A 26857-nucleotide genomic window follows, 5' to 3' on the forward strand; every position below is an offset into this window, starting at 1 on the left:
ATGTGTGTGGTGAGAGTACTGGGACAAAAATGGCTGCTGTCCAGGTGGATACTGCACATTAGTGGTGGTTGAAGTGACTCCTCACTCACTATGAACTGCACTATATAAATGTAAAGAATTATTTGTAGTATAATCCTTCCCTTTTTAGATTTGAGCCAGCTTTAAGGTTCCCTTAATGAAATCAGACTTGTCACTTAAGATTGTTATTTCAGCATATTGTGTTGTGTTGTTGTTTCCAGGTTACCTCACACAAATGGTCAGACTGTGCTACTGCGTATGCCTCAGTATGAATACAGAAATTAGTCACAACTGGAGACGGGATCGCATCCGCTCCTGTGCCATTCAAATAATGGACATTATTTTGGTTTCAAGAAAACCCAATGAACGATGCAAATTTAATGTTTGGAGTAATTAAGTACGCTGTTTCCGTAGCTTCGCTAATTGCGCATCTCTGAGATTATGCATTTCCGTTAAGACCTTGAATGTCGCATGATTAAGGAGGTTTGTTTTGTGCTTCAGAAGATTAAGGAAATTTTGAAAAACGAACTAAATTCATTTGATTTTGGAATGTTGTGTAGTGAAATGTGTGTGAGGTGGTCTCCACATCCATAGTTTACTTTCTGTCTTGTGCTCAGGCACCAGCTACCAGTGACCCTGAAGTGGATACACCAGTTAGAAAGTGGATTATTGGACAGAGAGCTGTAGACGTGTTCGTGATGAACAGAGAGCATTGGAAAGGGGCTATATAAATAAAATATATTACTCTAATTAAAAAGTGAATAACGCCACCACTTGCTGAACTCACTAAACTGACAGTTGATTGGTCTCAACATTGTATTCTTAAAGCATACAGGAATTGTGTATTTTTATTTCCAATTTTGGTGCAAGTCTCTTTTTGCCATGAAAGTGTAGCAGGATTCTTCCACTTTAAAGTATCCTATCTATCTATCTATCTATCTATCTATCTATCTATCTATCTATCTATCTATCTATCTATTATATAGTGCCTCTCATATCTATCTATCTATCTATCTATCTAATTAAACCATGCAGGAATTTTAAATAATAGTCAGGATACCTGCAATGGAGTCCCGAATGAGGCACATTACGTGCATTGTGAGGGAGCGTCAGTTGCGGCAGTACGGCTATGTGGCCGTGTGGGTGATCCCGCTCATAATATCCTCATTGTTGGAGACCCGAGTGGCTGGACCAGGCCAAGGGGGTCGCCCGCGTAACACCGGGCTGCGGCAGATAGAGGGTCATTTCCAGAGGGTGGGACTGGACTGCGTGTCTGCCTGGGGGGTTGCAAACCGGGATCCCGAGTGGTTTTGTTGCGCAGTGGGTGTGGCAACCCGCTGTACCAGTGCGCGCTCCTCAACTTGACTTGACTTGATACCTGCAATCCTGCACCAAAAGTCAAACCCTGGAAGCTATTCTTGCCGTGTAACTGCAAACAAGAAAACTGTTGTCTCCTTCTCTTGTACAGTGTAGTTCTCTTTATCTCTCTGCCTACCTGTTTTATTTTTTGGTCAGGGTCTCCCTTGCATACCACCCAGTAATTCTTCATGTACCACCAGTGGTATGCATACCAGAGGTTGAGAGCCACTGATCTGTTCTATACAGAGATGGCAACATTTAAAAAAAAGACAAATCGCAGTAAAGTGTGTAAGAAGTAGTTGTTGGGTTTTTTTCCTCCAAATTTACAGTTTTAAGTGTGGAACATGACCCCCCGACCCCACCCTCCAACTCCATGGCCCATGTAGACAGCAGAGCTTTTCACACTGGCCATTAAGGTGGCTTTTCATTGACTGAAGCAAACTCCTAACTGTGCAGCAGTGGGCTTGTGGATTTCCTTCCTTGACAAGGTTCTCACCCACAGGGCAACAGCAGAGGAGAAGAACGACCAGAACCACTGCTGCTGTGCGAGGAGGTGAGTCCAACACATTGTGTGTTCACATTCCAAGTGTGTATGTTCATTACCAAAGTCTTTCTGTTATGCCTGAGTCAGTTCCATCTCTTGCCTGTCACCTGAATGCCATTGTACCTGCCCCCCTAAACCCTTTGTGTCGGAGGTAGAAAGGCCACCCACTGGCTCCATGCAGCTTTTTCAGACTGATCCCATTTGGACTGTGTGTCACCAAGTCTTCAAGACTTTCTGGTGAGCACCACTGCCAAGCCTCCCTCTAGGAGAGGGTCCTGGTATTCGTAGGCTTCTGCTAGATTTTCTAGAACATTATTAGGGGTAGGTGACACCGTGGTGCAAAAGATGGCATTGCCCAGCTTGCATTGTCCAGCATCCTGGGTTTCAATTCTGCATCCAACATTGTATCTGTGGAGGCTGCACGTTCTTCCAGGGGTTTCTGTGAATTTTCCTCCCAAATTCCTAAAGATGTGAAAATTTGGTTAACTGGTGTTTTCAAAATGGCACAGGTGTGGGTGTGCCCGAGTGGGCTCCACAATGGAATGGTACCCTGCCCTGGACTTTTCAAGCTTTGTGCTGCCCTCTATGACCCTGAATTGATTTAAGTGGTTTGAGAATAGGATGAGATTTATGAGGGTCAATTTGTGGCTTTCTACTTTGACTGCTATACACAACCAACTTGACATTGGTAACCCTGTCAGGAGCGCACATCTCCTGACGAAATGGCTCCAAGGACCAGTGAGCCCCCAAATCCAGCACCACCACCATCGCTCTCTAGCAGGGCACCAGTTATACTGACATTTATTCTAATAATAAAAGCGTGACATTTGCAAAGGACAGATACAAAAGAGAAAGAACTGGACAAACACGTTAAAAATGAAGTTTAACACAGAACGGTGTACAAAAGTGTTCCATGTAGGCAAAAGGAATATTAATTAAAAATACAAGATGGGAAGACACTGTCCTACAGGAAACAACCTGGGATTTAGGGACGTTGAGGAACAATTCTACTTGTCCAGGCAAAGTGCCGAAGCCATTAAAGAGGCAAACAAAATGTTAGGTTATGTTGTAGGAACTGTTGAACATAAATCAAGGGATGGTAGACAGTGAGAGCATCTGGTGGACTGGGTGCAGTTCTGGCCACCATGCTACTAAAAGGTGTGAAGACCAAACCAGGTACATGCATGAACCAAAAAGTCATGGATTCATTTTAGAGCCTCTGCAACTTAGATATTTTTAGGCTTAGGTTATGTCCATACTACTATGTTTTCATGTAAAAGCTGAATTTGTATACTAAAACGTTCTCCATCCACACGAGCATTCTCGCTTCGTTTATGAAGCATCTCCACTCTCACTAAAACGATCAAAATTCACATGATGTAGAAGTTTGCCTAAGGTGGGCCATTATGCGTATTGGATGGTAACGCTGTAGCGACTGATAAAACCTTTCTTGCATGTATGCAGCATTCAAACTGTATAAATGTCAACTTGGATGTGAACAGGTACACAACACAAGAAGTGCTATGGGAAGCAGCTCTTCTACATTATGTCCGCTATGTTGGACTATGGCTTTCTTCTGTGAAAGGTGAGCAGCCAGAGAAAGAGACATTATGACAAGCTGGGTCCAATCATTGAAGGGCCTTAACCATATAGGACTTACTTATGAATGCTTTGAAGTCATTTCATTTTATTTATTTATTTTTTGTTTGTTTGTCCAGTGCCTCCTAACTCACCAGTTGAGCATGCGAAAGGCACTACAAGGCGAGACAGAAACATAACCGGACTGGGCCTGGAAAACCGTCTTGAGGTCAGCTGAACGTGAATCCCCTCCTCTCAAACCGCCGGCCGGCCGGCCAGGTGTATCCTGAGAGTAGCCCAGTCGGTATTTGTACAACAATCGCTACACAAGGTGCCGTGATAATGTCGGGTGAAAAAAATCAAACCGCAAATCAACTTGAAATTGAGCAAAACGGCCACTGAAACGTATAAAATGATAAAAACAGAGTACGGTGATAACAGTTTGTCTCGCACACAAGTTTTTGAGAGGCACAAACGTTTCAAGGACGGGCAAGAAAACGTGGAAGACGTTCAACACCCAGGTCGCCCACACTCGTCTCGGACGGATGAAAACATCAAAACGGTGAATCAGATTGTTCGAAATGATCGTACTGCTTTTTCCATAACTGACAAAAAACATTCCTGTCCTCGATCACCCTCCCTATTCGCCCGATTTAGCTCCCTGTGATTGTTACTTGTTCCTGAAAATCAAGAGACCTGAAGGGAGCACATTGTTCTTCAATGGATGAAGTGAAGACAGAAACAGCAAGGCTGTTGAAGAGCCTCAAGCAAGAAGACTTCCAGCACTGTTTCAATCAATGGAAGATACGTATGGAGCGGCGTAGAGATCAAGAGGGGGAGTATAGAGAAGGTGACAATGTTTAGAATGCTGCCATTCATCAATAAATATATATGTATTTTTTTACCAATCCGGTTATTTTTGTGTCTCCCCTCGTCTATAGAGATTGGAGTGTGCGCTGATAGCGCCTTGCTTCACGTCCCAAATGATGTACCACCTGGACTGGGACCCGAGCGCAGCGGGTGACACCTCGGCACCACACTGAACAGTGGGAGATTTTTTTATGGTGGCTGCAGTGCCACCAGTCCTGCCACCAACCCCCCAAGTTTTCCCAGTAAGTTGGAGGACCTGCTTGCAGGGCTGGATGCAGATTAACGTCATACTCGGGACAAAGGAATTGCTACATAAATAAAATATTATTATTACTACAAGAAAACCTCCACATGTGACATACTGTTTGACTCGTCTTGATATTTAGTTATGTGAGATGTGTAGCTTTTTGGGGTTCCCCCTTTTCTTGGTTCTCTAGACCCCCAAAAACCACTCATTTCTAGGCCATTTGTTTGCGCCGGAAACTATGATGAAGAGTAAACCAATAGGTGTCTTCATCAAAAATGATCTGAAGGACTTGAAGTTGTGCAGGCCCCAGAGGGTCACCCTCTGACGGGATATGAGGAGTCAAAGTTGCTCCTGTTTGCAAACCTTCCAAAAAAAAAAATCGGGGCTGGGTAACAGAGGCACGTGGGGTGTCATTTGATGTTATTGTGAGGTTGCTGATCACAAATGTGATAATATTTTTGACATTTGACTCTTTACAGGTGGTCCTAACCCTCTAAGAGCCAGCAGGTTAGAAATTACAAATTTCAAACATAAGCATGTAAGATATCATTTTGGACCATTTCATTTTTTTTAATCCATCCATCCATTTTCCAACCCGCTGGATCCAAACACAGGGTCACGGGGGTCTGTTGGAGCGAATCCCAGCCAACACAGGGCACAAGGCAGGAATCAATCCCGGGCTGGGTGCCAACCCATCGCAGGACACACACAAACACACACACACACACACACACACTAGGGCCAATTTAGAATCACCAATCCACCTAACCTGCATGTCTTTGGACTGTGGGAGGAAATCCATGCAGAAACGAGGAGAACATGCAAACTCCACACAGGGAGGACCCGGGAAGCGAACCCGGGTCTCCTAACTGCGAGGCAGCAGCGCTACCACTGCGCCGCACCAATTTTTTAATTATAGCTGAAAATATTTAGACTTGAAATTGAAGCAACTATTATAATATGTGAAATATCTGACTCAACTATTCTTGTTTATTATGTACGGTATGAAACAAATCATTACATTTCTTATGAACGTGGGGCTTAACATGGAAAGCTAATCAAGGACTTTGTTAAATGGTGCGGCTCAAACCACTTACACCTGAACACCAACAAAACCAAGGAGCTAGTGGTGGATTTTAGGAAGCCCAGACCCCTCATGGACCCCATGATCATCAGAGGTGACTGTGCAGAGGGTACAGACCTATAAATACCTGGGAGTGCAGCCGGATGATAAATTGGACTGGACTACCAATACTGATGCTCTGTGCAAGAGAGGTCAGAGCTGACTATACTTCCTTAGAGGGCTGGCGTCCTTCAACATCTGCAATAAGATGCTGCAGATGTTCTATCAGACGGTTGTGGTGAGCTCCCTCTTCTATGCGGTGGTGGGCTGGGGAGGCAGCATAAAGAAGAGGGACACCTCACATCTGGACAAACTGGTGAGGAAGGCAGGCTGTATTGTAGGCACGGAGCTGGACAGTTTGACATCTGTGGCAGAGCGACGGGCGCTGAGCAGGCTCCTGTCAGTCATGGAGAATCCACTGCGTCCACTGAACAGGATCATCTCCAGACAGAGGAGCAGCTTCAGTGACCGTCCTGCTCACTGACAGACTGAGGAGATCGTTCCTCCCCTGCACAATGCGACTCTTCAATTCCACCCGGGGGGTTAAACATTAACATTATTCAAAGTTATTGTCTGTTTTTACCTGCATTTTTATTACTCTTTAATATAATATTGTTTTTTGTATCAGTATGCTGCTGCTGGATTATGTAAATTTCCCCTTTGGGATTAACAAAGTATCTATCTATCTTATAGTGTGTTATCTATCTATCTATCTTACTTAATGAGTGTTTTGAAATTATAAATGTGCTCTTTTTCACCACTAATACACTATTGCAGAAGTAAAAAATATAGAAGTAAAAAAATAGAAACAAATGACAGCATTTATCTAAATTGTCTAAGGTGCCTGAGAGTTTTGCACATTACAGTATCTATCTAACGTATGCCATTTATAAACATCTATCTATCTGCACGGTACCTCGCACAAATCTTAGGCGTAATCCCTTTACAAGTCCACCAGAGGGCGCAGAGCTCCCATGTACTGTTGTCTTCAGTGTTTTTACGACGGCCTCCTTCGCTTCCCTGTTTCCCTCTCCGACTTATCAATAGACGTTCCCATCAACCAATCGCCGAAGAGTTCCTTTACCCCGAGCCAATGAGCAGTCCTCGGAGGTGTGCGCTGTTTTCTTAGTCGGTTGAAGGGAGATCTGTCGGTTTGTGCTGCAGCACACGGCTCAGGTAGACGTCAGAGGTAAGCAGAGCTTTTTGGGTTTTTTTAGTATCACGGATGGTGGTGGAAATGTTTCTTTGTGGGTATTACAAAGGAAATCTGCGTGAAACAGCCGTTTCCGTAGATGTCAGCCTGGTCGACTCTTCGCTAGAACACCGAGGATAGTTTGTAGCATAAGCGGTCGCCTCGTGAATCTTCTCCTCGATACGTTTTTGTGTCTGAACGCGCCGTGTAAAAGTGACAGCCCGATATCCCGCCATCCAAATTTAGCACACTTTAAATATGAATGACTTCTCTGTCCGGAGTTGGTGCCATTGTCGGCTTTCCGGGCAAGCTGTCTTAGCCTTCGAGAAGCATCGCATGCGTTCATAACGGAACCTACAGAATTTGCTCCTGTTTCTGGTAATACGGCACTTCAAAACAGGTGAAAGTTACTCCTTGTTGTCCGCGGATGTCTTCGTAAAATGACAGCTTGTAGACCTATGGTGTGGCGGGGCGGCTTTGTCGCAAGGGCAACTGGAAGATGTAGTCTCCTGTGATGGTCTTCATGTGACCACTTCTTTAAACTTTTAAAGACGATTTACAGTCTGTGGTGGAAGCGCAAGAAAAGGGTCTCGGTTAGGTCAAGAATGAACATATTATGTGACGTCCATGAACTCGGGCACTTTAGACAGTCCTGCAGGCCATTTCTTAATGTGTCACGGTCAGAGCTACAGTACATACAGTACGTACAGCGTGCGGAGAAATGTCATCCCGGCTCGCTGTTGAGATTATGCGAAAGACTGACCCCCGTGACCCTTTGTTAGGATATAGCGGGTTGGAAAATGACTGCCTGACAGTAGAATTATAAGGAACACAGAGAAACCGAAGAATAAACGGGTTGGGAGCATGCGCTGATTACCGCGTGGCCGCACCCACCACACGACAAACCACCCGGATTGGGACGCGATTTGCAGCCATGCAACGGGTGACTCCTCGGCACCACAATGGGACAGTGTGAGGTTGTTTACAGTGGCTGGAGTGCCAAACCTGTCACCAACCCCTGAGTTTTCCAGAGCAACTTACGTTTTTAATGGTATACAAGATGTAACATACAGTGGTAAAATAATACAATATGTCACTTATTATATTATGACATACGTACAACCATTGGGCAAGGCAAAGGCATGAACTGAGTAAGCTGTCTTTATATATACAGGGGTGGGCAAAAGTAATTTTACAGTTGTGAGTACACCAAACACGGAGAGATTGTAACTAAGTGCACTGTGCCATTATGACATTGTTTTTGAATTAATAAAGTTAATAAAGCTATTATAATAATCGAAACCTACATGTCATTTTCCATATGAACAACTGTATGGCTACTTTTGGCTACCCCATATATCCACATATATATATATATATATATATATATATATATATATATATATATATATATATATATATGGCCAAATACCACTGACTCACTCACCATGAAGTCTCCAGAACCATGAGGACTTGGGGCTTGAAATTTTCCCATAGGTGCTCGCTAAGAAACAGTTTTAAAAATTTCGTGGTCCAAGCCCGCTCAGTCTGTGTGTCTGTCCGCTTTTCACGAGAGAATTACTTAACGAATTTAGATCTGGTTGTTTTCTACACTTTGCTTGAACTTTCCGGTTGATTTTGTGACTTCTCTCATCGCGCCACGTACCACAGTTCGCTTGCGGTGCCGATGTATTTATGCAAATCCAAGAGAGTGGCTGTGGGCCGAGAGCAGGGGGCGGGGCTTTCCTCATTCACTCACCAGCCTCTGTTTCGAGTTAGTCTACGACTCGCCACGTGTTGGAGTGCACCTCGCCTCCGCTTAGCTAGCGATACCAGTTTGATCAACAGACATTATCATCTGCGGATTGTTAAGGAGTAACGTTTGATGTTTTTGATTGAGATCAGAGCTCCATGTGTTTTAGAGGGTAGTTGCTGATTGCCAGAGATATCATGGCCTTGTGCCTTTACCCCACGCGGGGAACGCTCTCCCGTCAGAGCTGAACACAATCAGATACAGTGCCGACGTCTATTGTTTTTTAAAGTTTTTTCTGTTTCATTACTATGTGGGCGCAGCCATGGGGTACAGCTAGTGTATATGTGTTTGTGTGTATGTATGTATGTGTGTGTATATATATATATACATATATATATATATATATACATACATACATACATACATATATATATATATATATATATATATCGATAGAGAGAGATATACAGTGTTTCCGGAAAGTATTCACAGCGTCCACATTTTGTTATGTTACAGCCTTACTCCAAAATGGATTAAATTCATTTTTTTCCTCAGAATTCTACACACAACACCCCATAATGTCAATGTGAAAAAAGTTTACCTGAGGTTTTTTGCAAAATTATTAAAAATAAAATAAACTGAGAAATCACATGTACATAAGAATTCACAGCCTTTGCTCAATACTTTGTTGATGCACCTTTGGCAGCAATTCCAGCCTCAAGTCTTTTTGAATATGATGCCACAAGCTTGGCACGCCTAACCTTGGCCAGTTTTGCCCATTCCTCTTTGCAGCACCTCTCAAGCTCCATCAGGTTGGATGGGAAGCATCGGTGCACAGCCATTTTAAGATCTCTCCAGAGATGTTCAATCGGATTCAAGTCTGGGCTCTGCTCTGGCTGGGCCACTCAAGGACATTCACAGAGTTGACCTGAAGCCACTCCTTTGATATCTTGGCTGTGTGCTTATGGTCGTTGTCCTGCTGAAAGATGAACCGTCGCCCCAGTCTGAGGTCAAGAGCGCTCTGGAGCAGGTTTTCATCCAGGATGTCTCTGTACATTGCTGCAGTCATCTTTCCCTTTATCCTGACTAGTCTCCCAGTTACTGCCGCTGAAAAACATCCCCACAGCGTGATGCTGCCACCACCATGCTTCACTGTAGGGATGGTATTGGCCCGGTGACGAGTGATGCCTGGTTTCCTCCAAACGTGACGCCTGGCATTCACACCAAAGAGTTCAATCTTTGTCTCATCAGACCAGAGAATTTTGTTTCTCATGGTCTGAGAGTCCTTCAGGTGCCTTTTGGCAAACTCCAGGCGGGCTGCCATGTGCCTTTTACTAAGGAGTGGCTTACGTCTGGCCACTCTACTATACAGGCCTGATTAGTGGATTGCTGCAGAGATGGTTGTCCTTCTGGAAGGTTCTCCTCTCTCCACAGAGGACCTCTGGAGCTCTGACAGATTGACCATTGGGTTCTTGGTCACATCCCTGACTAAGGCCCTTCTTCCCCAATCGCTCAGTTTAGATGGCCGGCCAGCTCTAGGAAGAGTCCTGGTGGTTTCAAACTTCTTCCACTGACGGATGATGGAGGTCACTGTGCTCATTGGGACCTTCAAAGCAGCAGAAATTTTTCTGTAACCTTCTCCAGATTTGTGCCTCGAGTCAATCCTGTCTCGGAGGTCTACTGACAATTCCTTTGACTTCTTGCCTGGTTTGTGCTCTGACATGAACTGTCAACTGTGGGACCTTCTATAGACAGGTGTGTGCCTTTCCAAATCATGTCACATCAACTCAATTTACCACAGGTGGACTCCAAGTAAGCTGCAGAAACATCTCAAGGATGATCAGGAGAAACAGGATGCACCTGAGCTCAATTTGGAGCTTCATAACAAAGGCTGTGAATACTTCTGTACATGTGCTTTCTCAGTTTTTTTATTTTTAATAAATTTGCAGAAACCTCAAGTAAACTTTTTTCACGTTGTCATTATGGGGTGTTGTGTGTAGAATTCTGAGGAAAAAAATGAATTTAATCAATTTTGGTATAAGGCTGTAATATAACAAAATGTGGAAAAAGTGATGAGCTGTGAATACTTTCCTGATGCACTGTAGATAGATAGATAGATACATATATCTATATGTATGTGTGTGTGTGTATATATATATATATATATATATATATATATATATATACAAGATGAGACACGAGACTGGGTTCACGAGAACAAGACGAGACTTTTAGACATTTCTTTTAAAGAAATCCTCAATGTTTAAATATATAGCAAAAATAGCCTTTTATTTAACTGAAAAACGCAAAATGCATGTCCATTTTGAAATCAACTTTATGAAATAAAACTTCTATTTTGATGAATGATATGCAGTAATAACATGTAAACACTGCAAAATATTTTGCCACAAACTGACAGGCAATTAATTGCACAATAAAATTAAATAGTATAAATAAAAATAAATAATAAACAACACAAATATCCCTTTACGTGCAATTAACCGTAATTAGTGTAACTATCAAAGTAGTGCTGTCTTAAAACTCAGAGTGCAAAACAATGAACAACATTTTCTTAAGCATGGAAAAAGAGCCAAGACGTAGGTAATGAGGTATACAGAACAGCCTAAGATATGGTCCTGTTCTGTTTTAAGAATATAAGCAGGTCTACATTTTCTGGCAGCAGTGACTGTGTCTCCTGCAGTTGAAAAGACACGCTCACTTGGAACAGAGGTCGCAGGAATGGAAAGATATTCTTTGACAAGTGGAGACAGCAAAGGATATTTGGAGCTGTTTTCTCTCCACCATGTCAGAGGGCAGCAACTAAGAGGGATAGATGGCTCTCTTCTGTAAAGTTCAGTTTCCCTCTCAATTCCTGTGCTGGGCTGTTCTGTCTTCAAGAAAGAGTCCCCTAGCAGATCCTCAAGTGCTGTCTTCTTGGACGCAGGTTCCTCTTCTGACTCAGCTCTGTCTTCAGCTTCAAGAGCCCCCTCGCCCCCATGTGTGGGACAATGAGCCGATGCCTCTTCCTTGCGCTCCATACTCTTCTCATCTGTGGGCTTTAAGCAGCAGGCTTTAACATTAGCAAGCAGCAAAGCAGTCCCCCTCTCTCTATTAACACAAATGCTCTCATGTTTACAACACACACGCACACAAACACAGCATGAACCTATTAAATCCATTAAAATTTGGTACTGGAAACATAAATCTTCTAGGGGGAAAAAAAATCAAGTCAGTGATACCTGGTTTTGCTGCAACTGTTCCACGCTTTTCCGTATCCTCTGAGAGACCGACTCACGCTGGTTGCAGTCGAGCTGCGGTAGAGACTGGAATCTTGGGTCCAGCGCCGTGCTCTCCAGCAGGTAGTTGTATACATCCCCACTGTATCTGCCTGAAATATTGCTGAGAATTGCTCTCTTTGTGTCGGCCACAGTGGGGGAATCACTGTCATTTGGTGCCATGTTTTGTTCTGTCATGTTCTTCAGTGGCACCTCTTCTCTTCACACATGACAGTGGTAGCTGTCTTTAAAAGATTCAGCAGCTTCACAAGAAATTCGGCATTGACAATGTCGCGGGTATCCAGTGTGTCAATGTTTCGGGCATTTTGTCTTATTTCTGCGGTGGTGAGCGCTGCTGCTCCAGGTAACGAACCAGTATTTCCAAATGATGAATTCCATCGCGTGGTGACGTCCATTATTAATTTGTGCGGTGGCAGTTGTAGCAGCTTCTGCTTAGACGTCAGTACCGCGGCAGCTGTCGAACTCCGGTGAAAAAAAGCAGTTACACGTCTCGCCCGCCCGAGCAAACGAGCGACACGCGCAACACTGAGGCCAGCCTGTGTAACGAGATTTATTGTGTGCGCGAAGCATTTGATGTGCGGCTCAAATCCTGCCTCGCGCACAGCCACATCCATATTACGCGCATTGTCTGTTACAATAGCAATGCAATGGTTTGGCTTTTTAAGACCCCACTGTGTGACAGCTTCTTGTAAAACGTCAGTGACGTTTGCCCCCGTGTGTGATTCAAAAAGTGGGCGCGTCTGCAGTACACAATGTACCATTTCCCAATTACTGTTGATAATGTGGGCTGTAATTGTGATATAGCTCTGTGTACACCTAGAAGTCCAACCGTCAATAGTCATGGCGATGGTTTCTGCCTCTTTCAGAGCCTGTACAACGTTTACCTTGCACTCCTTGTAGAGGGTCCGGACCACCGTGCGAATAAAATGTGCGCGTGACGGGATGGCATACTTTGGTTCCAGTGTGTGGATGAGTTGCGAAATCCCAGATTTTCCACCACAGAAAATGGTCTCATATCGTGTGCAATGAAAACGCCGATGTCTCTTGTCATTGCCGTGGCTCTTGCATTGGATGGTGGAAGTTTAGCTGCAAAGGCATTTGTTATGGTTGTTTGCCCTTTCGTGCGAACTGAATTGCTTTCCGTTTTCTTCAGAGGCGCAGCTTTTAGTAACGAGCTGTAGTTGTTTTCTAAATGCTTTTGCATAGTGCTTGTGTTAGCAGAGGTGTACGGTATTCATTTCTTACAGTGTTTGCAAATTGTCTTTGTCTTGTCTGTCATTTTTTTTGCCGTTTCTTATTTCCACAAGGAATCCAAAATGTTGCCACACCAACGATTTAAATGTCGCAGGCGCATCTTCTATCCTTACTTCTCCCTCACACTCCATCATGCCCAATAACGCAAGGATATCGTCACGTTCTCGCGAGACCAGACGCATCTCGCGAGACAAATCTGATCTCGCGAGATCTCGTCACACTACTAATATATATATATTGTGTACGCTGGCCCGGACACACACAGACAGACAACGTAGTTCCACCCAACACACGTTATTTTCACAATATTTACAATTAGTGCACTCACAAACCCCAGTGCCTCCAGCACCGATTCCCCCAATGTCCAGGCCACACAGTCCTGTGCCTTTCTCTCTCCTGGCCGCCTCCAGTCCTCACTCCAGCTCCGTCCTCTTCCACCCGACATCCACTGCTGACTGGAGGGAGACGGCCCCTTAAATCGGAACCCGGATGGGCTCCAGCTGCTTCCCGGCAATCAGTCCTGGCCACACCCCAGTGTGGCGGAAGTGCCGGCTGCGCACCCGGAAACCATCCGGGTGTCCCCTGTCGTCTTCCCCCTGGCACTTCCTGGTGTGGCGAAAGTGCCGGGCTCCCGGGATAATCAGGCCCTTTACCCGAGGCCCCCAACACAACCAGGGTGGATGCCCCCTCTCGGTCTGGAGGAGGCACAAGCCCTCCTCTGGTCTTCCTGGGCGAGCCCGGCCGGGGACCACAATATATATTAGGTTTGGTAAAAAAAAAAAAATGTAATTACAATTAATCAATTTAAATTTTAAATCAAAATTACATTTACATATTAATCACAATCGATCATATTTTCTTGAAACATATTAATATTTTTCTATAAAGGAAAATGATTAATTTCTAATGAAAACAAACACGTTTTAATAATTGTTTGCCTGTGCATAATAAATAATTCCAGTTATTAGGGCCATCTTAACAGCATCATAGGCCCCTAGACAAAGTAGTGTGCTGGGGTCCCTGTTTTGATAGCAAAACAGAAACATTCATAGGCATCAGAAACATTGTGGGCCCCTGTGCTCCTTGGGCACCCGGTCAGTGCCCATACATTAAGGCGGCCCTGTGTTAGTCTGTTGAACAGTTTTGTGTACCAGAAACCATGACCACCAAACACCCCACCCATCCCCATAGGTTGCTGTTTCATTTGGGAAAAACTCTATGTGTGATTTGGACTGCTGTGTTGCAAGATGTCTTACCAAAAGCCCTAGCAGTTACACAGATGATTAAATATTAAAAAAAAGAAACATCAAATTGTGGTTCAGCTTTTACGCACAGTCCACCCTGTCACGTCTCTGGTTGTGTTTAACTGCGTGATCCACACGAGTTGACTGTGCAGCTGTTACTGGAGGGAAGCCATTAATTCGATTGAAAATGTTCATAGATAAAAATAGTAAAGGATTGACTGAAAAAAAAAAACCTTTAATATGTATCTGATTTGGTAATTTATTTACACATTTTAAATTGCAGATTGTCATAGAATGTGGTTTATGAATTATAAAATAAGTATCTTATCCTTTAGCTCACATGGATGGACATAATCACAACCACTTTGCACTGATTATCGCCCAGTTGCATTGGTAGCAGTATACAGTACAGTACGCTGCAGTAGGTAACACTCCATTAAACAACAACAACATACCATGTCTGCACTGGGGGAAGTGGGAGAGGGGTGTCGAGCGATTCAATCTGCGTCATCTTCTTTTTAGCTGCTTGGACGTGGGTAGCACCCGCACCGTGCTGTTTTAGGTCAGATATCCTTCAATGGGTGGCCCAAAAAAGTTACGACGGTAAGCGTATTCATCACCAGGAACGGGGCTGACGGACTGACGTTCAGTCTCGCACTCGGGCCTATACCTCCACAGCCTGTCACGTTTCGGGCGAGAACTTGAATAAGCGGACATCACTGCATGTACCGTCTTGTTCAGGATGTTCCGCTGTACACTTTTTAACGTCAATATGTGAATGCAGCACAATGGCAAGGATGACACTGATGTGCAATCTTACTTGGTGCGCAGTGCTTGTCCGTCTGTAACGTCAACACCACATGAACATGAAACTCCTTCACTCTGCCTCTACAACTGGTTTAGTTTTAATTATTCTCATGTTATTCTCTGCAGTGTGAAGAGCTTGTGTATATATGAAACGATCTGTAGAAAAATGTGGGACACAACATGTCCCTTACTGAGTCAATGCGGTACGCTGTATTTTATGTTCCAATATCGGACGATCCTGCATTAACAAGTGACGAGTGGCAACTCTACTGGCGTGTGTGGATGAAAACCATCTTGAAGGAACAAGAAATAACGCAGGGATCGATTAAGCGCTATTAATAGACTTGGGTTCATTAAAGTGTGTCTGATTGACCAAACTAAGTGAACACATTTAGGGGTTGCATTGACAAACATAATAGCAGAAATTTTGTAAGCGTTAATTGCACACGTTAACGCAAATTAATCAACAGGTCTAATCTAAATGAATTAAAACGAAAAAAGACAACTATGAGGCAGGAGTGTCATCTTATGAGACCAATTCTGGATTATGGGAATTTCCTCTTGGGATTAATATAGTAAGTGTGTGTCTATCTATCTATCTTATATAGTGCCTTTCATATCTATCTATCTATCTATCTATCTTATATAGTGCCTTTCATATCTATCTATCTATCTTATATAGTGCCTTTCATATCTATCTATCTATCTATCTATCTTATATAGTGCCTTTCATATCTATCTATCTATCTATCTATCTATCTTATATAGTGCCTTTCATATCTATCTATCTATCTATCTATCTTATATAGTGCCTTTCATATCTATCTATCTATCTATCTATTTATCTATCTATTATATAGTGCCTTTCATATCTATCTATCTATCTATCTATCTATCTATCTATTTATCTATCTATTATATAGTGCCTTTTATATCTATCTATCTATCTATCTATCTATCTATTTATCTATCTATTATATAGTGCCTTTTATATCTATCTATCTATCTTATATAGTGCCTTTCATATCTATCTATCTATCTATCTATCTATCTATCTATCTATCTATCTATCTATCTATCTTATATAGTGCCTTTCATATCTATCTATCTATCTATCTATCTATCTATTTATCTATTATATAGTGCCTTTTATATCTATCTATCTATCTTATATAGTGCCTTTCATATCTATCTATCTATTATATAGTGCCTTTCATATCTATCTATCTATCTTATATAGTGCCTTTCATATCTATCTATCTATCTATCTATCTTATATAGTGCCTTTCATATCTATCTATCTATCTATCTATTATATAGTGCCTTTCATATCTATCTGTCTATCTATCTATCTATCTATTATATAGTGCCTTTCATATCTATCTATCTATCTATCTATCTATCTATCTATCTATTTATCTATCTATTATATAGTGCCTTTCATATCTATCTATCTATCTATCTATCTATCTATCTATCTATCTATCTATCTATGCCTTTCATATCTATCTATCTATTATATAGTGCCTTTCATATCTATCTATCTATTATATAGTGCCTTTCATATCTATCTATCTATCTCTAACACTCACAAGATGTTGTGGGGCTTGTCCTTCCTGCCAACTCCATGTAGGAAGGCCCTGGGATTTGAACCCTGGCTTTCTTACTACGAGGCCAACGCTCTGTAAACTGTGGACCGTTCTTTATTTAAATTTGGTACACTGATTCTTCAAGGAAATTTGTTAGGACAGCTCAGTTTTCATTGTGAGATATCTTGAATACAGTGTGTGCCTTACACATTTTTAGAGAAAAGTCAAGCAAAATGACGCCTTTTATTGGCCAACTAAAGAAAGATGACAATATGCAAGCTTTCGAGGCAACTCAGATAATCATCTTGTCTGAAGAAGGGTTACTTTAACTTGTGTGTTTTTTAGATTCTTTTTGAATTTGTCATTTGTTGTTAGTTTGATAGCTACTTCTGACGGTAAAGCTGAAGCGAATAAACCTCACTGCAGGCCACCTGATGGAGCGGGGTAGAGGTAGGCAGGGTGATATGACTGCGTGTTACCGTATAAGAACATGCCATCATCATACAGCATTAGATGTGTGTGTCTTATACCCCAGTAATGATATTGTTTATTTATTCATCCATCATCGTCCATTACGGTATGACTTAATTCAGCCCAACAAAGCACACCAGTCCATCTATCCATCTATTATCCAACCCTCTTTATTCTAACTAGGGGTGTCTGCTGGAGCCAATCCCAGCCAACACAGGGTGCAAGGCAGGAACAAACCCCGGGCAGGGCGCCAGTCCACCGCAGGGCACACACACACACACACACACACACACACACTAGGGAGAATTTAGGATCACCAGTCCACCTGACCTGCATGTCTTTGGACTGTGGGAGGAAACCCACGCAGAAACGGGGAGAACATGGTAAATGGCCTGTATTTGATATAGTGCCTACTAGAGTTCAAGAACCCCCCCTAGGCTTTATAACACATTCACACACACATTCATACGCTGGTGATGATATGCTACTATGTAGCCACAGCTGCCCTGGGGCGAGGCTGCCGAACACTGGCGCCACCAATCCTTCTGACCACCACCAGCAGGCAAGGTAGGTTAAGTGTCTTGCCCAAGGACACAACAGCTGCATTCTCATGCCGGGAGCCAGGATCGAACCTACGACCCTCCGATTGCTGGACAACCCGCTCTACCGACTGAGCTACTGCAACAGTACAGAACATGCAAACTCCACACAGGCTCACCAGTCCTATCCACCTAATTCTTCCAAAGTAACATCAAGTCGAGTTCTGAAGGTCCCTGAAGTCCTACTGTCTGCCACACTACTTGGTCACGTACTCCATGTGTCTGTGGCTCTCTGTGTAAAGCAAAACTTGTAGATGTTTGCGTGAAATTTCCCCTTCACAAGTTTCCAACTGTGTCCCCGTGTTGTTGGTGAGCTCATTTTAAAGTCCCAGTCTCGATCCACTGGACCAATTGCCTCCGTACATACATCACTACATTTCTGTAAGGTCGTTGTCTTCTCAGAGCGGCATGTTATCAACTGCTGTATATCCTAACAAGGCTTTTGTGTATTCAATGACTGTAAAAGCTTCGTCAGAACAAAGGATTGTCAGCACTGCCGTCCTTGCAATGCGTGTGTGATAACTTGTATGGTGTGCTCCAGGGGCGTCTTTGTTACACTCATTCCTAATGTGTTTATTTTCGTGTCTGAAAATCTGTTTAAGTAAATCGAGGATGAATTCCCCCAACTGTGTCCCCGTGTCGTTGGTGAGCTCATTTTAAAGTCACCGTCTCGATCCACTGGACTAATTCTCTCAGTGCGTACTGTACATCACTACGTTTCTTTAAAGTCGTTGTCTCCACTTACAAAGCTAGCGTGCGTCTGACTGGAGTGCAGCTGGTCTGGGAAGTTTGAACATACTGCCCACCCCAAATGTCTTACCCAGTTTGAAAAAGAAATACATTGGACCCTGCACCAGTTTAAGTGCATTGTGATTTGACCGAGCACACCGTTCACAGCACCCTCTGTTCAGCTACGTGCCCGTTTAGTGCGTATTAAAAGGGATTCGAATTTCAGTGTACAAATATTTCAAGTACTCGACTACACGTTTCAGTTCCGAGTATTCGTTCCCATCTGTGCTGTCCACTGATTACTTACGGCAGATTTTCATTCCTTGTTCTTTTTAATTTTTTTTTTTTTTATTTCCCACACCATATTAATTTTATAATTGTGATTTTTCTTTCTAGAATGATTCAGTGCTGATCTGCCATGGATGACGCCCGCCTAATAGGAAATTCAGTTCAAGTCGCCCACAGAAGACCATGGCTGCTCTCACAATGGCCACAGAGACGGAGAAAGCCCATGCCCTCCTTCAGACCTTCAGCACTGCCTCTGTCATAGCCAGCACAGGACTGGGCGTCTTCTGTTTCTTTGCTGACAGATTTATTCAGTTTTCTTTAGTCCAGCACCATGATTGGCTGAGAGCATTTTCGGACAACGCTGTACATGGAGTTGTTGCTCTGTGGTCCTGGGCTATTGTCATCGGACTCAAGAAGAGGAGTGACTTCTGTGAAGTCATCTTTGCTGGATTCCTTGCTTCAGTCATTGACTTGGATCACTTTTTTTTAGCTGGCTCTCTTTCACTTAAAGTAAGTAAAAATCGTTTAGAAACTTTGGGGCGTTGATTTCTGTGGATTTTCAAATCTCATTTATTCCAAAGTAGAATGATAATGGGCTGGGGGCATAAGAACATAATCCCAGTCTGTCACAGGACAGACTTACATATAAATACACACGGACACGTGCAACCGTAAAAGAGTTTTGACTCCAGTAGAATTTAAACCGCCATCTTTCATTCCACTGATAATTAGGTCAGCTTTCTCAATCAATCAATCAATCAACATTTATTTATATAGCACATATTCATACAAAAAAATGTAGCTCAAAGTGCTTTACAATAGAAGACACAATAAAAAATAAACATAAGTCAACATTAATTAACATAGAATAAGAGTAAGGTCCGATGACCAGGGGGGAGAGAAAAAACCAAAAAAAAAAAACAAAGGCTGGAGAAAAAAAATAAAATCTGTGGGGTTCCAGACCACGAGACCACCCAGTCCCCTCTGGGCAATCTACCTAACATAAGTCAAACAGTCCTCTTTATATTTAGGGTTTTCATGGAAGGACCTGATGATGATGGTCACGTAGACTTCTGGCTTTCAGTCCATCAATGTTGGTGCATCATGACCGGAAAAAGAAACAGAAGAGAGAGTAGGGGTCAGTACGGATTTTAGAGCCACTATGAATAGTTATTATGATGAATTGAACATACAGAGTATCAGGATTAAGTTAAAGTGAAGTTATGAGAAGGCCATGTTAAAGTAATGTGTTTTCAGCAGTGTTTTAAAGTGCTCTACTGTATCAGTCTGGTGAATTTCTATCGGTCAGCTATTCCAGATTTTAGGTGCATAACAGCAGAAGGCCGGCTCACCACTTCTTTTAAGTTTTGTTCTTGGAATTCTAAGGAGACACTCATTTGAAGATCTAAGGTTACGATTTGGAATATAAGGTGTCAGACATTCCGATATATAAGATGGAGCGAGATTATTTAAGGCTTTATAAACCATAAGCAGAAGTTTAAAGTCAATCCTGAATGACACAGGCAAACAGTGTAGTGACATTAAAACTTGAGAGATGTGTTCGGATTTTCTTTTCCCAGTTAAGATTCTAGCAGCTGCATTCTGCACTCGTTGCAAGTGATTGATGTCTTTCTTGGGTAGTCCTGAGAGGAGTGCGTTACAGTAATCTAGTCGACTGAAAACAAAAGCGTGAACTAATTTCTCAGCATCTTTCAATGATATAAGAGGTCTAACTTTTGTTTCTTAAGTGGAAAAATGCTGTCCTAGTGGTCTGATGAAAATGCGATTTAAAATTCAGATTACAGTCAACAGTTACCCCTAAGTTTATAACTTCCGTCTTGACTTTTAATCCTAATGTATCCAGTTTATTTCTGATAACCTCATTGAATCCATTATTGCCAATTACTAAGATTTCAGTTTTCTCTTTATTTAGTTTGATAAAATTACTATTCATCCATTCAGAAATACCAGTAAGACATTGTGTTAGTGAATCGAGAGAGTCGGGGTCATCAGGCGCTATTGATAAGTACAGTTGTGTGTCATCAGCATAGCTGTGGTAGCTCACGTTGTGCCCTGAGATAATCTGACCTAACAGAAGCATGTAGATTGAGAAGAGCAGCGGACCCAGGATAGAGCCTTGTGGAACACCATATCAGATATCATGTGTCTTTGAGATTTGATTACCACAACTCACAAAGAATTTTCTCCCTGTCAGGTAGGATTCAAACCAATTTAAGACCCTGCCAGAGAGGCCCACCCATTGACTAAGGCGATTTCTAAGAATGTTGTGATCAATGGTGTCAAATGCAGCACTCAGATCTAAGAGGATGAGAACAGATAAATGGCCTCTGTCTGCATTTACCCGCAAGTCATTTACTACTTTAACGAGTGCAGTTTCTGTGCTGTGATTTGTTCTAAAACTCGACTGAAGTTTATCAAGAATAGCAGGTTTATTGAGGTGGTCATTTAACTGCATAATGACTGCCTTCTCCAGAACTTTACTTAAGAAAGGCAGGTTAGAGATGGGTCTAAAATTTTCAAAAGCAGAGGGGTCAAGATTATGTTTCTTAAGAAGGGGTTTAACTACAGCAGTCTTAAGACAGTCTGGGAAGACCCCCGTATCTAATGACGAATTAACTATGTCCAGAATATTATCAATTAGCACGCCTGATATTTCTTTGAAAAACCTGGTTGGTATTGGGTCAAGGACGCAGGTGGAGGGTTTCAGTTGAGAGATTATTTTATGTAATTCAGGTAAATCTATCCTGGTAAAAGAGTTTAATTTGTTTATAATGGAGTACCGGGGCTTTGGAGGTTCTGCAGTGTTGGGGAGATATACTATGTTATCTCTAATATCATTAATTTTTTGATTAAATTAAGGAGTATTCAATGTAAAAAGTCGTTTTCAAACACTGACCACAAATAATTCACGGGTTAACCATCCCCAGCTTTTGTTAGGATTTGCTTATCCACACATAATCGGTTGACCTTGAAATTTCCCAGGTGGCGTTTACACGTGGATCTCATTGCACAGGTTTGAGGGTGAAGACCCTAAAAAGGAGTGGAAAAGGTCCAGGGCTTGAAATTCATTTTTGAAACTGGGAGGAAATCCCTACCTTAAATTTAAAGGAATACCGGTACTACGCCCTATAATTCTATTTTTTTTTCATGTTATTTACTAAATGTAGTCTGTAATGATGACCGAGAAAAATGTTTTAATCGTGTGTTTTCATGAAGAACGGAAGTAACGGAGGTATTGGGAACCTATGGTGACCAGTGCTGGACAACAGGAAACAATATGAAAGACATTCATTAGGGGGAAAAAAAAAATTACCCACAAATCACATTTGTGCTTGGCTGTGGCTCGTGGCAAGTAGGCTCAGCTTGGCACCCCAATTTTATCTTTTTTTTTTTTTAAATAGATAAGACATTTATTTGGTTAGCTAATAACTAAGTTCTTCCAGTATGCCAGCCTGATATTTTAAATGAACGTAACAAAGTAAACTTTTGCTGAGTGATCTGAGCTGATTAGCTGACTTGCATTAATGTTAATATAAATTTAGTGATGGCAGTTTTTGATCTTTGCTCACACATGAGCCTTATCTCGGGTCCAGAGCTGAGAAATCATATTTGCTACGTTTGATTTTGTTATTGCATACACTTGACTAGAGCTGAGCCATTTGCTTTATTTTTGTTTAAAATTTTAAATTTGAGTTAATGTTTTAAAGCTGGGGTGAGCAACATCAGTCCTGAAGGGCTGGAGTGACTGCTGGTTTTTGTTCCAACCCAGTTGCTTAATTAGAAAACAGTCCTTCTCAAATAACAGATCTTCCATCATTTCATGACTTGTTAATCCTTTAACTCTGCCCTATCTGGTCATTCCTATAACTGTAGATCACAGGGTGTGGAGGCCATGGCAATGGTCCATCATGACCTGTCCATCAGCCTGGAAAGGTGTGGTCAAGGTAAAAAGAATCCATTAGTGTTACCATAATTTTGACTCGCACTGTGTACGTGTGTGTGCGTGTGTATGTATATATATAATGTGCGTGTAAGTGTGTGTGTGTGTATATATATAATGTGCGTGTAAGTGTGTGTGTGTGTATATATATATATATATATACACACTAGACATTAAGCCCGTTACAATAACGGGCGCTAGAACAGTAGTGCATAACCATTAGTAAGAGCAGTCTATATTAAATGGCAAGGGACCTTGTATGCTGCTGTAATATGCGTCACTGTATTGTGTGCCTTTAATTTTCTCTCACAGTAATACAGTGGAACCGAAGTAATTTCCACCATAGGATTGTATGTAAATACAATTAATCCGTTCCAGACCGTATGAACTGTATGTAAATATATATATTTTTTTAAGATTTTAAACACAAATATAGATAATTAAACCATTGAATGCACAGCATAATAGTAAACTAAATGTAAAAACCTTGAACAACAGAGAAAACTAACACTGCAAGAGTTTGCGCTATAGTGCTAGGAACCGCTCGCTAAAAGCACTTTTTTTTTAATGAGTTTTAAGCACAGGGAAAAAAATGAACATTTGAAAAATCTGTAATTTAATAAACAACCAAGAAAAGTAACATTGCAACAATGCACGCTCGCGCCTGTGTGTGTGTGTGTGTGTGTGTGTCTGACTCTGTCCTGGGCCTGCGTGCGTGTATGCGCGTGTGTGTCTGTCTCACACGCGGGCCTGTGTGTGTGTGAGTGAGTGTGTCTCTCGTGCGTGCGTGCGACTGTCTCTCGTACATGCACCTGTGTGTCTCTCTCTCTCTCTCTCTGTCTGCACACACAGGGAATGCACAGGAAGAGACTGAACACGTGCCGTGTGGCCCCTTCACCAGAACACACACAGGAGTTTTATTAAAGAGGATATATATATATACTGTGTGTGTGTATGTATATATTATATACACACACACAGTGGAACCTCAGTTCACGACCATAATTCGTTCCAAAGCTCTGGTCGTAAACCGATTTGGTCGTGAAGCGAAGCAATTTCCACCATAGGATTGTATGTAAATACAATTAATCCATTCCAGACCGTAGGAACTGTATGTAAATATATATTTTTTTTAGTTTTTAAGCACAAATATAGTTAATTATACCATAGAATGCACAGCGTAATAGTAAATGGAATGTAAAAACATGGAATAACACTGAGAAAACCTTGAACAACAGAGAAAACTAACACTGCAATAGTTTGCGCTATAGTGCTAGGAACCGCTCGCTAAAAACACTTTTTTTTTTTTTTATGAGTTTTAAGCACAGGGAAAAAAATGAACATTTGAAAAATCCGTAATTTAATAAACCACCAAGAAAAGTAACATTTCCACAATGCACGCTATGAACCGATCGCTGTAAACAGAACTAAAAACAAAACAAGCCTTTTCTACCTTATGCGTCCAGCCTCCCTCTCTCGCTCGCTCGCTCTCTTTGTTATCCGTGTGTGCGTGTATCTCTTTCGGGAGCGTGTGTGTGTGTGTGTGTGTGTGTGTGTGTGTGTGTGTCTGTGTCTCTCTCTCGTGGGCCTCTCTGTGTGTGTGTCTGTCTCGCGCGTGCCTGTGTGTGTGTCGCTCTCTCTCTCTCTCTCTCTCTCTCTCTCTCTCTCTCTCTCTCTCACTCACTCGCTCACTGCACAGGAAATGCACAGGGAGAGACTGAACACGTACAAACCGAAATGGAAACTGGCTTGTTCGTATACCGAGTGTGTGGTCATGAACCGGGGCAAAAGTTTGGCGAAGTTTTTGGTCGTAAACCGAGTTGTACGTGTACCGAGACGTTTGTGAACCGAGGTTCTACTGTATAATATATAAGAGAAACGCAATACGCACAAAAACATTTCTTTTTTATTTTAAGGCTTGTATTGTTTATTCTGGTTTGCAAAATAGTTTTGGCTGCTGTTTTTGCACATGCTGACTCACTGAAAACGTCCTCCTCGTCACCAGTGATTTGGCAGTAATGTTCTCCAGTGAGATTCTGTTGGCCCGATACCAATCACTGATTTCATGTTACTGATTCTGATTTTTTTTTATTCTTTTAAAATATTTTTAAACTAAGCTCTGGCACAATTTGATGTGTCAAAGTCTTATGTTCTATGTTAAAGTGTTAACTTCTGCTTTTAGAGTTTAGAGATGGGTTTACTTATTAATTTCTTATAATGGAATAACATTCTGTAGGGTTATTATTTAGTAAGCATAAAGAACAGTAAAAATTAGAATACTTTTGTTTAACCAGTTAAACACATATTTGTCCATCATACATATGGCATAAAAAATTAAAATGCTTGTCATAATTACAAGCCACAATTCTAATAAAATGTTTATGAACATTTAGGATTTAGGAGTCATAGTGGACTCTCAGTTATCGACTTCCCGACAGTGTTCAGAAGCCATTAAGAAGGCTAACAGAATGCCTTGATGTGTGGATTACAAGTCACAGGAGCTTTATAACACACTGGTGAGGCTTCATCTGGAGTACTGGGTGCAGTTTTGGTCTCCAGGCTACAAAAATGACATAGCAGCACTAGAAAAGGTCAAGAGAAGAGCGACTAGGCTGATTCCAGGGCTACAGGGGATGAATTATGAGGAAAGATTAAAAGAGCTGAGCCTTTACAGTTTAAGCAAAACAAGATTTAGAGGTGAAGTTCTTAAAATTTATAAAGGGAATTAGTCCAGTGGATCGAGACGGTGACTTTAAAATGAGTTCATCAAGAACACGGGGACACAGTTGGAAACTTGTGAAGGGTAAATTTCGCACAAACATTATGAAGTTTTTCTTAACACAAAGAACAACAGACACTTGGAATAAGCAACCAAATATTATGGTGGACAGTAAGACTTTAGGGACCTTCAAAACTCAACGTGATTTTTTTTGGAAGAAATAAGTGGACAGCAGTGGCAAGCTTTGTTGGGCTGAATGGCCTGTTCTCGTCTAGAGTGTTCTAATGTTCTAAACATACAAAACTGACACGCTTAACAGGTAAAACAGACCAGTTGGGCTCTTCGTAAACAGTCACGGGTGTGGAACTCCAGTCCTGGAGGGCCGCAGTGGCAGCAGGTTTTCATTCTAACCATTTTCTTCCTTAATGACCCTTTTAGCTGCTAATGAACTTCTTTTTGCCTTAATTTTAATTAGCTTGACTCAGGCCCCTTGGTTGTTTCCTTTTTCTTAATTAGCAGCCAAACAATAACGGGACACAAAAACAAGCCACCAATGACCAGCTCATCTGTGCCCATCACAAAATATGTAAAATAAAGAGAGGTGAAGGTCTCGTGAGGTTGATCTCTCAGCTCACCAAAATATTGTGACGGTGGCCTTAGAAAAAACAGAAAAATCTACAGTTCTGGAAATGTCTGCTGTGGCAGAATGAGAGCCGCAACAAGGCATGGAATTAAATAACGGATTTAATTAACAGCGAGAATCTGCTTCTCATTGTGAAGCTGGTTGGAGTCTAAAGCCCCAATTTAGCTGGTCATCTGTTGGCTCGTTTCATGCCTTATTTCTGTTTGGCTGCCATTTAATGAAGAAAAGAATCCTTAAGAACAGGGCTATTAAAATGAAGGGAACAAGAGTTCATTAGCAGTGAAAACTGGTCACCGATTAGGAAAAGGGTGAGAATAGAAACCTGCAGCCACAGCGGCCCACCAGGCTTGGAGTTCGATACCCCTGGCCTAAGTGATGAGGGCAAACTCTTCCTTATCTGTTCTTTTTATAATTAAAAATGAGAGCTGCTGTACTAAACACAAGCTGACTCACTGCCCACAGGTAGACAAGGAGCATCCATTTTAATTAAAAAGATAAAATGAAAAGGTCTGAACTTATTAAAGCAGCTTCTCTACTGAAAACGCACCTCTCTTTTCTTGCAGTCCAAGTTCA

At 42.0% G+C, this 26857-nt stretch overlaps 1 protein-coding gene across 1 annotated transcript in view; it reads left to right on the top strand.

The window, feature by feature from the left end:
* Positions 1 to 6415: 6415 nt before the first annotated feature.
* tmem267 (transmembrane protein 267) overlaps positions 6416 to 26857 on the top strand; it is a 42557-nt gene continuing 22115 nt past the window's right edge. The window contains exons 1-2 of the mRNA XM_039759652.1: positions 6416 to 6928; positions 19070 to 19471. Of these exons, the coding sequence (XP_039615586.1) occupies positions 19145 to 19471 (327 nt within the window). The 5' untranslated portion in view covers positions 6416 to 6928; positions 19070 to 19144. The remainder of the gene's footprint in view (positions 6929 to 19069; positions 19472 to 26857) is intronic.

This window comes from Polypterus senegalus, chromosome 7, assembly GCF_016835505.1.
Source record: "Polypterus senegalus isolate Bchr_013 chromosome 7, ASM1683550v1, whole genome shotgun sequence".
Classification (NCBI taxonomy): domain Eukaryota; kingdom Metazoa; phylum Chordata; class Cladistia; order Polypteriformes; family Polypteridae; genus Polypterus; species Polypterus senegalus.